The sequence below is a fragment of the Panulirus ornatus genome, chromosome 12 (assembly GCF_036320965.1).
Source record: "Panulirus ornatus isolate Po-2019 chromosome 12, ASM3632096v1, whole genome shotgun sequence".
NCBI lineage: Eukaryota > Metazoa > Arthropoda > Malacostraca > Decapoda > Palinuridae > Panulirus > Panulirus ornatus.
In genome coordinates this window covers 63,427,453-63,441,853 of record NC_092235.1, presented here as the reverse complement: position 1 = coordinate 63,441,853, position 14,401 = coordinate 63,427,453, and the positions used below count along the sequence as shown (strand labels likewise).

The 14,401-nt window shown below is 43.6% G+C and overlaps 1 protein-coding gene across 3 annotated transcripts in view; it reads right to left on the bottom strand.

The window, feature by feature from the left end:
• The window catches only part of LOC139752130 (orexin receptor type 2-like), a 238,320-nt gene that overhangs the window by 28,841 nt on the left and 195,078 nt on the right, over positions 1-14,401 (bottom strand). For all 3 annotated transcript variants that reach the window (XM_071668048.1, XM_071668049.1, XM_071668050.1), the window contains 2 exons: positions 14,097-14,209; positions 1,752-1,986 (listed from right to left, as the gene is read on the bottom strand). In XM_071668048.1, coding sequence (XP_071524149.1) covers positions 1,752-1,986; positions 14,097-14,209 — 348 coding nt within the window. The remainder of the gene's footprint in view (positions 1-1,751; positions 1,987-14,096; positions 14,210-14,401) is intronic.

Below are 14,401 nucleotides of genomic sequence, written 5' to 3'. Positions count from 1 at the left end.
CTCAAGAGGCAATTAGGTTCCAGCAATCCCACGGTTGATTACTCGTGCCGGTACGATGGCATAAGCTGAGCCGCAAGCGTGAGGGGTCTGGCGCAGAGAGTGTGACGGTACAGGAGGAAACAGCATCGCAACTCCGACGGCGCTCCGTGCGAAGTACAGACGAGGAAGCGATGTGCGTGGCGGAGCAACGATGCAGGTGTGACGGCTTTGGTGTGAAATGTCTTTAAAGACGAACGACTCAAGCTAAGACACAACATCATTTGGACGTCTCTAGCTACCAAAGGAAATGTGACGATCCGTAATGGGGAAATCACCGTAAAATGTAACTACGGTAAAACAGAGATCAAAGGAATTCTGACCTGCTTTAAGTAGGATCGAGCAAATGAGATGCTTATAATAGAGCTGTAGAGGTAACCAATAACAGGCACTTTCAGAGGAACATGGACTCAAGAGGCAGTAGATGGGAAATGTACCCAACATCTACAAGGAGGACCTCGTCTACATCCCTTGTCATTAGCTGGCTTGTGTAAAGTCATAAATGGAATGCCATCTGTGTGTCTATTAGCACAATCTATGAAACGGTGTATGAAATTCCTTGTGCAAACACCTGTTGCTTCCCCACCTCCTTTTATTGCTCAGTAATATCTTAATGGCATTTTTATGATGTTCCTTTACAGTCTCACGCGTATTTCTTATTTACAAGAACATTCACATTGATATTGAATTTCTTAGATTGTGACAATGCTGTAAATACCTTTTCATTATGATGAGGTGGCACAAATATTCGTATCTATGCTTGTATCTATTGGTTCTCCTTTTCCTGCCTTTGCGTGGTATCGCCAGGAGCAGACGATGAAAGGCCGCATTCGCTCACATCCATCCAATTCGTTCCAATTCATTCCATCCCGTGCACGCCTTTCACCCTCCTACAGGTTCAGGCCTTGATCACTCAAAATCTTGTTCACTCCATTCTTCCATCTCCCATTTGGTCACAAACTTCTTTCCCCCTACACTTCTGACACATATATCCTCTTTGTCAAACTCTCCTCACTCATTCTCGCGATATGTCCAAACCACTTCAGCATATCCTCTTCAGCTCTCTCAGCCACACTCGTTTTATTACCCTTTCATTACTCGATCAAACCACCTCACACCACATACTGTACTCAAAGATTCATTTTCAACACATCCACCCTCCTCCGCACATCCTCATCTATACCCCATGCCTCGCCTCCATACAACGTTGTTGGGATTACTATACCTTCAAACATTTACACTTTCGTCCTCCCAAATGACGTTCTCTCTTTTCACACATTTTTCACTGCTCCCAGAATTTTCGTACCCCACCCAACCTATGACTCACTTCCATATCCAAGGTTACAATCGCTGCCAAATTCGCAGCCAGGTATCTAAAAACGCTTCACTTTTTTTTCATTTTTCTCCATGCATACTCACATCCCCAACTAACCTGTCCTTCAGCCCAGCTTAGCCAAATGAACTTGCTCTCATTCGCATTTACTCTCATATCTCATTGTCATGGGTTATTGCGTGAATCATTCTTAGTGAATATTCTTCTCTTGAGTGTAGTTAAATCTAAAAAAGAAAAATTGTTTTCTACTGCTCTATTCGAGCATCATTTACCAAAAAAGTCGAGAGAAAATGAGTGGTAAATACTGCACAGTATACCTTAAAGTAACATTATATCGTGAGAGACGAAGGTCTGCGAGCAGACAGACCCTAGGGGCACCTACCTTGCACGAAGCCGTCCAGCTTGCAGACGATGACCGGAAGGATGTAGTTGGGATAGGACAGATGACGGACGATGTGCACCCACATGCACACTAACGTCGCCATGAGGTCCGCCACCGACAGGTTCACCAGGTACTGGTTGGTGGAGGAACGCATGTTCGCGTTGTAATACACCACCACGATCACCAGCAGGTTACCCGTCAGGGAGACGAGGAATATCACCGCGTAGGCGAACATCTGGTGGGACACGGCGGGGAGAATGGAAGTCTGTCAGGCCTTAGATTAAGACATGAAATATATAAATGTGTACAGGTTAGAAATAACAGACATGTTCATCACACACACACACACACACACACACACACAAACACATATGGGTATTGTTAGCCTAACAGGATTGACCCTTGTAGACCCCGTTGATTGCGCATGGAAGATGGAGGAAGGGTAATCGATCACCAGTAATCGAATACTTACTTCCCCATAATGAACTTCCATAGCCTTGTGGTTAACACCCCCTCTTAATCCACACAAGATGTATGAGTTCGAATCCTGCTGTTAAAGGTATAGTTTGTTCTGTAGACTTGCGCATTCATTGGATTATAAATATATTCTTTTCTTCACATACCTCTGCGTTTGACAGCAGTATCTCTTAATCGTTAATTGGTAGCAGATGTAATTCTGACGGGAATGGACCCCATGAGGACCTTGTCGCTTGCATGTGTAAAATGAAGTATAATCAATTACTAGTAATCGAATAGTCATTTCTTCTAAAGATTACACTTAGTTCGCTGAGCGCGTTTAGAATTAGGCCATCTGGGAGCCTCAAGTTCTACTGAATCTCAAAAATCTAATAAGGCAGTATCCAATGGTTGCAAAGTTCGAGTGTAAAACCCCAGCATATGCCACTGCTCGTATGTTAGAGTTACGACAGCATGTAATAGCATCGGGAGGTGCTCAAAGTCTGGAGGAATGCACATACCTCGTATTCTGGGCAAGGCTTCTAAAGATGCTGCAAGGTGGCCGTGAAAGCCGCATTGAGGCCAACAAAGGGCAACCATTTGACACCTTAGGCCTTGTAGACTTCTCGTACTGAACTCTGTCGAAATACGCGACCGAGCAGCCTCCAATGATATCAAAGTTACCTCAGGATCAAAGGCATCCTGCCAGAATCATGGTTAAAAGGGCTAACAAAGGCGGTTCTGAGTGTTATTACAGCTTTATGGTATTCATTCAACTCAGAAAGGATAGCTTGCATTTGAACTCTTGGCCTTGCGAGACATTCACAAAACTAAAGAATAAAGACCATTTGATGTAAACCTTTTTCTATAAAGGCCCCTTTATTTCCTTTATTGGCAGTACGTGTTTAAAGAGGTAATGTGAGATGCTGTATATCCTTATTCTCTTCTGGTTGCTACAGTCTTTGAACCAGTTTTTTATTTTTTCGATCCTTGTACACTGAATAACAAAAGTGAAGTTGGTTCTATTTGTAGAATAACCATATTACAGCTAATTTGAATTTTGATATGGCCATCGCTTTGATACATTTTATATCATATCTCTGCAACGAGACCATACATTATAAAATGATGATTTTAAAAGTAGATTATACATATAATTTTTTTTTTCATTGCTGTGCTCTATCCAATAGAACGAGTAATCTATCAATGCGGTCATCAAAAACAGCAGTAGTAGTGGCATGTGGTTCTGGAATTGGAGGGATAATTGTGGCCATGCGTTTATTTTGGCGGTGTTGGTGTTGGCATGATTGGCGAGGCAACAACGCACAGAACTCATCAGCGCCACCTAACACCAGCCAAATGCACCCAGCGGGAGGAAAGATGCGATGCCACCTACTGTCACCTCGCCGAGGCTGTGTCACGTCACGGCGTAACGGGTGACGCCAGAGCATAGTGAACGTGACAGACTGAATATAGAGGATCGTGGACCGTATTCCCTTGAATCCTTAGATGAACATCAGTACATCTGTGCAACGACATACCTGTAGGAAAGCTTGACGAAAGTTAAACTTTCCGGCGAGGGAGATGCAATACAAACCTTTCGAAACTGAACGATGCAAATTAGTAAGTAAATCTTAAAGCTATGAACCCCCCCCCCCTTGTTGTCTGTGATGATGCTGATTGTAGCGAAACCCATTCGCCATACTCGAGGATGTAATTTCGGGTCATGAATTCACAGAATTCAATCCCACTCTAATGAACAGTGATGGCTTCCTGGGCTTTGCATGTCCCTCCTTTAGCTCTTCATGATGAAGGTGAGTCTAATAATGTAACGTCAGTCAGTTTCAGACACACATACATATGATTGTTAATGACAAGTCAGTGATTCGTGAGCTCAAGGTCACCAGAACCCTGCAGACAACAGGAAGATGAGTTTGGAAGAATTCTCATCAAGCCATGTTAGTGAAAGATGGTAAAACGCCGAAGAAGAATGTTGCTATGACCAAACTATGACCGTCTTGGTCCGCTACAAGCTGGATCACAGTGCCTGACAGGGTGTGAGACTTGTGGACGTACTAGTTACAGAGGTAAAAGAATGCTTTCAAGGCCTTCACTAAAGCTACACCAGCTGTGATCGCTGCATTGGACCAACGTGGAAGAGAGAAGAAACCATCAAACTGTCATCTCTGTGTGTGACAAGTTCCTGTGTCAGTTGACGAGTGTCAAAAGTTACACAGCTGGAAGACAACTGGAAAACTCAAATGGAAACAAGATGAAGACAAGATTCCCTCCGCTGTTGATGCATGGCAAGCTTTGATATTCCAGACCCCATGCAAGGAGGACTGGTCATATGTCGCAGATGGTCCGATGCTTCCAGTCCTGACGGAGGTACAGGCGGCGTCATCTTCGTCCTGGGGCCGAGCTCGTCAGATGTGCTTAAAGAGGCAGCGAATGCTCGAGACGAGGCATCTGTCGGCAGGACAGAGTCTCACAGGATCAGAGTTATGCAGCAGCAAGGTTAGGGAAGACAGCACCAACACTGTTTATTGAGCTGGGCAAGTGGACGAGGATTTAGATGAAGCTGACTAGATTATTAAGACGACAGAGATAAATCTTAAATACAAAACTGACGTGGAGTTTCCTGTATCAAAATGAAGTGCTTTGTATAACCTCTCAAAAAATTATGGGTTTAGTGAACTCTGTGACACCAACGAAGTCTAAATGATGTTTGAAACACCGTAGTTTATTACGCAATACAGATATAACAATGTGACGCAATGTGGGTATAACGAAGACCTTGTATGGCGGCACGTCGCAGTGGTACGTCTCAAACTTAAAAAAAAAAACTTTCATGTTTATTTCTTCTCCTTGGCCATAAAATAAAGCGTTGAGGAAATAAATTTTACAAGTTTTCTACTAAATGTTGCAATCGCTATTATAAGCGAAATATAGCTTTTAACCACCATTAATCTAATGACATGTGTATGTGATTTTGACTAATACATCATCATCTTGAATGTGAAAACGTAAACCATTTTCCAAATTAAGATGTCTGTCGCATACGATATATGTCACACGGTCATTCAGGTCAGTCTCCCGCACCCGTATCCAGAAAGAATCCACCACAAAATGCGCAAATCTAGGAGGAAAATGTTAAATGTAAATTCTAAAATCCTCCGTTGATAATGAGGCGACCTTGGTCCTTCGAATGTTCCGTGGCCGAAGAAAACATTGGCTTAATTAGTCGTTTGTGTTGGGCAGGAGAGCCCTCAGTGCTGAGCCATGCGAGCAAGAGGACCACTTGTAATCTTTCTATTCATACGATATCAATATATATATATATATATATATATATATATATATATATATATATATATATATATATATATATATATATGAGTTTGGTAAAGTGTGTGGAAGAAGAAAGTTGAGAGTAAATGTGAATAAGAGCAAGGTTATTAGGTACAGTAGGGGTGAGGGTCAAGTCAATTGGGAGGTGAGTTTGAATGGAGAAAAACTGGAGGAAGTGAAGTGTTTTAGATATCTGGGAGTGGATCTGTCAGCGGATGGAACCATGGAAGCGGAAGTGGATCATAGGGTGGGGGAGGGGGCGAAAATTTTGGGAGCCTTGAAAAATGTGTGGAAGTCGAGAACATTATCTCGGAAAGCAAAAATGGGTATGTTTGAGGGAATAGTGGTTCCAACAATGTTGTATGGTTGCGAGGCGTGGGCTATGGATAGAGATGTGCGCAGGAGGATGGATGTGCTGGAAATGAGATGTTTGAGGACAATGTGTGGTGTGAGGTGGTTTGATCGAGTAAGTAACGTAAGGGTAAGAGAGATGTGTGGAAATAAAAAGAGCGTGGTTGAGAGAGCAGAAGAGGGTGTTTTGAAATGGTTTGGGCACATGGAGAGAATGAGTGAGGAGAGATTGACCAAGAGGATATATGTGTCGGAGGTGGAGGGAACGAGGAGAAGAGGGAGACCAAATTGGAGGTGGAAAGATGGAGTGAAAAAGATTTTGAGTGATCGGGGCCTGAACATGCAGGAGGGTGAAAGGAGGGCAAGAAATAGAGTGAATTGGAGTCATGTGGTATACAGGGGTTGACGTGCTGTCAGTGGATTGAAGCAAGGCATGTGAAGCGTCTGGGGTAAACCATGGAAAGCTGTGTAGGTATGTATATTTGCGTGTGTGGACGTGTGTATGTACATGTGTATGGGGGGGGGGGGGGCATTTCTTTCGTCTGTTTCCTTGCGCTACCTCGCAAACGCGGGAGACAGCGACAAAGTAAAAAAAAAAAAAAAAAAAAAAAAAAAAAATATATATATATATATATATATATATTGCCTTGCCTTCCTTGGTATCAGCTCCGCTATGCTTCAGTATCATTCTACGAAGGCTGCTCAGAACATTGGACATGCAAAAGCTGCTCAAATGGATACTCTCCAAGCATCCAGGGGATAGGAAGGAGAGGATACTCACCACATGTTCCCTGCGTGTCGTAAAATAGGCGACTAAAGGCGCGGGAGGAGGGTGGGTTGGGAACCCTCCCACTTCGTATTGTCAACACTTTTATCTCATAAAGTTGGAACAGGAGGAGGATACATGTGAGTGGTGTTCGTCTTCCTCGAAGGCTCAGGCTTGGGTATGTATATGGGGGTGGTTATAACCAAGAGGGGAAGAAAGGAGAGACAGGAAGCATATTTGAGGATAGGTTACCTGGATGGTCCAGCACGAGGAAAATAAAGCTAAAAAGAGGGAATGGAAAGAATGGTACGAGAATGTCTTAGGCGTGAAACCATGGGTTGATGTGAGGGCGAGAGCCATAGCAGAGAAGCACAGCTGATGTGTGAATCATGGTGAGCTACGAACGGCAAGTGTGGGGAAAATAAGACGCGGAGCTGCAGCCAAGCAAAAGGGGCATAGGAGCAGCAAGTAAGGAGAGCATATTTCTCGGAGTCGTATGAAGGACTTTCGAATTTAAGTCTAAGAAACTAAGTCTCACTATAAGTTCGCTGGTACGTCCCGTCTCCGATGACCGTGTTCAGTTTTGGTCATGCTGGCTGAATCACATGAAAGTGCACTTGGGACTTAACGTATTCCATTTCTCCTCGTGGTAATCAGTCAATGCAGATCCCGTGCATCACTGCCACCTACTGCTAGAATAAGGAGAGTCATAGATGCTAGCTGCCAGTGCGATTCCCGGACTGAGAAACAAGTCCTTTGAATGCCAGCTAGACAGGATTTACACCTATTTAGCTTAGAAAAGAGAGGGTTAAAGAGTAGTAAGATAACGGTTTTCACAAACATCATAGGCCTTGATAATCTCAATATAAGCAGCTGTTGATGGCAATACTTGTCTAATTTCACTCGTACTGATATATCCAAGCTTGTGGGCGCACGTTTTACTTGGAATAAGGCAAAGTGCATTTTGCATGTCAGTTGGATTTTCAACGTATGGAATGATTTACCAGTGACAAGCAACACAGGCTTCACAGATTCTTTGCTTCAGGTAAACGACTGACGTGATTTGCGCTTCCTTAGTGACGTACGTAGTTTCACAGTCTGTCTCAATCATCTGTTTATTTTTCATACTCTTGCCACCCTTAACGTCGTGTTTCTGATCCCTTTCAGTGACCCAAACGACTTAGGAAGGACTAAATGGTCTTTCACCATTTGTTTACCTTTACATTCCTTTGTATTGCTAGGGTCGTCATGTCTCCGGAAAGCAGACGAATGACATGGTGATATATTCACCATCCCAGAAGATATAAGGTGAATGTAATGCCTTCTCTTCTCATTCATGGACATGGTCCATATCGCAAGGTCTTTTGTCCGCTCGGGCAGGAATTCGATATCTTTTTATGGTGACGTGATGAAAAAGGCAATGACGCTGGACGGGGCTTTTGATATAGCCCCTAAAACCTAATTATATGTCCCTTGTGACGATGCCATGGCGATGAGAGAGATCCAAGACACGCCATTGATGACGGGTCAATAGGATTGATGAGATCGTAAGAAAGATGCGTTTCGTCATCAATAACATCACCCGCTCTTAGATTCCTTGGGTATCTTTCTTTTAGAATCATATGAACATCGGTTGACGCGTTCCTATGCTACCATGAAGTCAGGTGGCTGGCAGCGCTCCTCCCATCACGTATCAAACCTTTGTTTTATAGACGATATGATTATAAACGATATGCAGACGATGCATTTTTGAAACTCAAGTCTGCGGACGATATTTTCCTCATTTCAAAAGTCATTTGAACTCCTAACATAACATCATTTATTTCGGAGGTGGGAAAATATAATACCGTCTCTTTTCTTGATATTAAGGTAAGTAAATGTGGAAATTCCTTTACAATATCAACGTATAGAAGTATGAAGTGAAAGGAATAAGGAGAAGGGGTAGATTATATTGGATATGGAAGGAAAGAGTGAAAAAGATTTTGAGTGATCAGGGCATGAACATGAAGGAGGGTGGAAGGCATGCACGGGATAGAGTAAATGGGAGTGATGTGGTATACAGGGGTCGACGTGCTGTTAGTAGACTGAACCAGGGCGTGTGTAGCGTGCGGGGTAAACCATGAAATGTCTGTGGGGCCTGGTTGTGGATAGGAAGGTTTGGTTTCAGTGCATTACGCATGACAGCAGGAGAATGGATGTGAGAGAATAAGGCCTTTCTTCTTTTGTTCTTTGCGCTGCCTCGCTAACGCGGCAATTGGCGATCAAGTGATATGTATATAATATATATATATATATATATATATATATATATATATATATATATATATATATATATATATATATATATATATATATGTGTGTGTGTGTGTGTGTGTGTGTGTGTGTGTGTGTGTGTGTGAGTGTGTAATTTGATGTAGTAACTGATTTCAATTAAAGACACATTTCCTGACAAATTGATACCGAAGATGGGACATAAACATTTATCATTCTGGAGGGTTGAATGATAAATGAATGAACTTATTACAGACTTGTCGTATTGATTTCGACAGCTGTTTTCATAGCCTGCGATAATAAGGGGGGACAAGGCCTTTCCTTCATGGCTGAGGCTAGGATCTGCTGCACAGCTGCCACCTGCTACTCTAAGCTGCAGGCTTCTGTCTGGTGGGAGAAGGAATGTGATCGAAAGATTCTGAAGTTCTCTCTCTTTTTTTTGAAAAAGAAAAGAAGTCTTTACGCTTTTCATGTTGTTGACTCTGGTGATCTACTTGATATCTTTACGTCTCTAAGTTTCATTTTGTGAATGGTGTTTCTCTATTTCCGGAGACGTCCACAAAATGCTTGTAAGTATATGAAAATCGTTTTTGTGATGGAGAGACTGAAATGGCTTGTCGCATCCAGCCCTCACACCCTCTCTCTCCGTACAGTGGTGGGGGCAACATGGCATCGAAGACCATGACTGGATTCTGTAAAGCAATGGAACGGGAACATACAAGGCATCCTTCATGTCTACACCTCCATTGTGAAGTCAAGGGAGTGAAAGATGTGGAATCGCTATCATAGGTCCTCGTGTGTTGACGGGTGTGGATGGACGTGATGCACTTGAGGGTCAAGGATCGTCTTGGTATACGCTGGTGACGACGCTCAGTGTTGGTTCTGCTTCGGTCACACGAGCAACCTCGCCCGGGACAGACTGATGGTTGATCGACCTTTCTAGTTGTAGTAGTAAGGTAAGGGAGGATGTTGGATTACATGTCCTTGCTCTTGCCTTGCGGTGTAAACCGTTCGCCTTGCTCAATCGCTCTTGAGCTTGTAGAAACTACAGCCTTAAAGAGTCTGATGATTTCTTCATCCTCGCCACTTGCCCTAAATACCCTGATTCCTTAATGTACCAAGGATGTTCCCCAAGCCAGATATACTCATCTGAATTCCCTTTCTCTTCAGTCTCCGACATCATGATAAAGCTGAAGCCTTTGCCAAATTTGCTGAGAGGAAAGAGGCTGTTGAATACAACATCGGGAAGTCAAACTGAAGTTAAAGATCTACTTTCACTGGAGGGGAAAGCTACCACGCATTTGATGGAGGATGAAGAATGTGAAGAGGCAAACGAGATGTGACATATGTGAAGTGAGGAAAAGGAAAGATTTATTGATTAAGGGATAGTGTCGCTGCTACATTAGGGTTAGGCTGCAGATAATGCTAGCGCGCTAGTTTCTTTTGAAACGTAAATCGTATGGTCAAAGACACACACACTCTCTTGTGTCTCTCAGTTTGTGAGAAACTTGAGTCATCTAGAGATAGATATGAAGAAGGCCAACAAGAGATACTCTTAAAAAAGATATATTGTAACCTTCTATAGCAAGTGGTAGATAATGTCCCTCATGTAGAATACTGTAAGCTTATGTAACGAACTGACTTTGTAACATGTAATGTTGCAATATTCATCTGCTCACTGAGGGGAGTCTGACAAGGGCCTTTTGTAACGTCTGTAATCGTTTTGCGTTACCGCTCCCAGGGTAAGCATGGGGTGCACAATATATAACACACTCATAGCTGGCCAGTACTAATCTCAGGAACACGACAGTCGAACTGAACTATAAATGAGAAAAGGGTTCGCCACCAGTGTCTCATGAATAAAAAACTCCAGGGTTGTATTTTTGCATGTCTCTGTAATGTGTGTTAGAGATTATGTCGGCGTATTGTGTGTGTGTGTGTGTGTGTGTGTGTGTGTGTGTGTGTGTGTGTGTGTGTGTGTCTGTCTGTCTGTCTGTCTGTCTGTCTGTCTATCTGTCTGTCCGTCTGTTTGTGATATAATCAATCTGGTATAGACGGAGGGAGTTGTATGCTCGCGCGGCCGAATCTCTTCTCCAGTTCTTACTCGCTTCGATTCATGGATCCTCTCGTGTAATCACACTTCCTCCCTTCCTTCCCTCCCTTAACACTGGCAGACTTACGGCCGCTATCCTCTCCGTGTCGCCCAGTTTCATTACTTCTGATACGGCCTTTGTTGCACCGCTGGTGGACTTTCCCGAGCAAAACCTACACATGTCCTGAAGCGGGGTGACTTAAATGGTGATGTATACTCTAATTTTGGACTAATATAATCTGCAGATATAAATCCATGGCCAAGTCAGGTTTCCAGAGCACTTCCAAACGTCTGATAGAATATTCTTTCATTATATATGTTCGTGAGTATATTCTGTCACTTCTTTCTTTCATTCAAGCGTATCACAAGGCACAATCAACCTTGCTGTTCGGTGAGGATAAGGTGCATTTAGGTGAAGGGATTTAGCCAAGCTAAGGTGACCCTCTTACCCCTATTGCACTTTAGTCTTTAATGCAATTATACACAGCCTGTCGAGTGAGCTGAGTACCTGGTCCTTTGATGATGGGCACCTGGACAGGAGCTGGAGAGGTTTCGTCTGCCGACCGTGAAAGAGCTCAGGTATTGCCAGGTTTCCTCCTTAAGCCTTCCCAAATAGCGAGATTCGCCCTTGAGACCGATGATAACGTACTCGAAGTAATAACGGGAACTTTACCCAAGAGAGGGAAGCATTCTGGTCTGCTATTCTCCCTTGGGTTTCAGGCCATTGATGCCATTATAGATAATAGACTGGGATAAAAAGCTGGAAGACAAAATCCATAACACAGATGCTTACGGTCCTCCTTTGTTCCTTTGCTCGGATTTCCCTTCGCCTTTACTTGTCTAAATTGTGATCTATTTCCTTAGGGCTTCCCCCATCTTTCCACAATGCCACACATGATTACATTTGAGACGATGATAAACTTCCCTTGAGATGACTTTGGGTGAAAGCAAGCAACAGTCTCTATCAAACCAGGTGGCACTGGGATCCGCAATGCCTCCCAGATTGCGCTCTTTCAGCTTGCCAGTCTTCCCTTGTAGCTCCGAGCGAAATGGTGTCTGAAAGGCTGCCGGAAACATTGCGGAACTTTACGGGTGAATATGATCCTGTTTTCAACTTCAAAGTTAGGACCTGAGATACCTCCTCAGACCACCCATGGACCCAAAAACAAAGCAGCTGGGATAGACCCACTGCGGAGAACATGGCCTCAGCCATGCTAGCCCAAGCCTCAGCCAAGTTGGACCCACGTAGCGCTTGCATGAAGAGGGCTAACGTGGGAAGTGTAACGGGACCTTATTACCTGCTGTCCCAACCTCTTTCTTCCCTTTGCCTTCCTCTTGGCCCATAAGCTCTCAGGAGTAGCATAGTCCATCGCCTTTCGGCGCTTATCTACTCCAAATACCAGCGTCTCTGCGGCAGATAAGTGGCTGAGGAAAATGGGCAACATGAACCGAGTTGCAGAGTACTGGTACGTCAGATACAGTGAAGTCACCAGCATTTCAGGAAGTTTTGTTTCTGCCAGTTGTCCCACAGGAGGAGAACCCCAGCTCGTCAGGTCTGCTCGAAGTGGCAAGATGGCCTGACGGTGCAGCAAGATATGCATCTTGCGAGGAAGTCATCTGAAGAAGACCTCGGAAAATCAAGGAGGCACTGAAGACGTCAAAGAGCAGAAGGAAGACAAATTGAGGCTTTGATGCCTCAATACGTTTTGGTTCCAATAGGTTGGGAGACTCTGGGACCCTGGGGAAACAAGATTTCTCCCTCTCCCATTAACATCGACCCTTGGGAAAGAAAAATCCTCCCTTTCCCATTAACATCAGGTCTCGGTTTATCGAGTCAACGAAGAACGAGAGAGCAGCCGCCTGTATGTTTATGTCGGCTTCGGAATCGATTCGAATATCCTTTTCAAGGAACAGGAGGATGTTAACTAGCGACGAGAATATATCAAATTCGTTTCTAGCAACAGATGAGGACCCCTTTAATAATGTTGACGTTGGAGGAAAAGTTTGATATAAGTAATCACCAGCAAAGGTGACTTGACCTTTCAACATAGCAGTTGCAAAAGAATACCAAATTTTTTACGATTTTCGCACTGTTGCTGATATGCAAATCTGGGATGATATGGTCAATGAAAACGACACGAACGTATTTTTTCTTATAGCCTTATGTCTCACATACTTTGCGTATTGGGGATGGACATCGTATGTAGGTCTTAAGGACTGTCGACTCAACATACCGTATGACCCCTTCATGCCCAAAATATACCTTCCATACTGACAACTCAGAACACCTGCTCCTCAACCATCCAGCACTTACGCCGCCTAGACAAACTTTACAACATCGCCACACATCGTAACCCATGACCCAAAACGGCGGGCGTGGCTGACTTCCTGAGCGCTACGAAAGCCTCCTTAAAGGGATTGAGAGACCCTGTGGGTCAAGATATAAAGATTCTTTAATAGTTATATATATCCCAAATAGATCGATATCTTCCCAGGGGCTACCCTCTGCTATATTCAATTTACCAATCTCCCTGATTAAAGAAAACGGTGTTTGAAAAATATACATTTTAGTCGTAGAGATTCCGGATGTTGATATCCAAAATTTCCCATTACGCCGCTGTAAAAGTCCCGGAAAACTTGAAATGAGCTAGTTACCTGTTGAAGGTTAATGCTGTAATTAGCTTGTTAGCAACTTCCAATCCATCAACCTGACACTTTCAAGTAATGATGATTTGTTGTCTTCCGCTAGTTGAAGGGTGTGTGATAATCATGCAACAATGTGGGTAATGACTGGGGATTAATTGGGAACGAGGAAGGGTTGTTCAAGACTCACGCTGTGATGATGAAAGGTGTTTCCTAACGAGGTTAGACACCAGAAATATCATGAAAACATTAATAAAAACCTGACTTTAATCCTTGCCGAGAGAGCTGCTCCGCTTCCGGAAGGCTAGGAGGCTATTCAAAGGGCAAAAAGAGAAAATGGTTATGGCTTATTTTTTTTTTTTCAGAATTAAAGAAAATGGGTTTATGTGGAGGAGACGACCAACAGATGACCCACCTTCAGGACCTCTCGCCAGGTGATGGTGATCCAGGTCTCCTTGCGGTAGTGGTACTCGTACATAGACACGTTCACCAGACGCAGGTCGTACACGCAGTCGTCGCTCATGTAGTCTGGCGGGAGGAGAGAAGCATAGCCAATAACAACACGGTGGCACAAGATATAGTAAATGAAAAGAGAAAGTGAAAAGAAAAAAATGGGTGAAAAGAATGGAGAAAGTTTGGAGGAGGAGGAGGAGAGAGTGTATGGTAAGGATTCGAGATGGAAGAAAGTAACTGAGTACTGGTGAGTTAGAGAAGATGAGA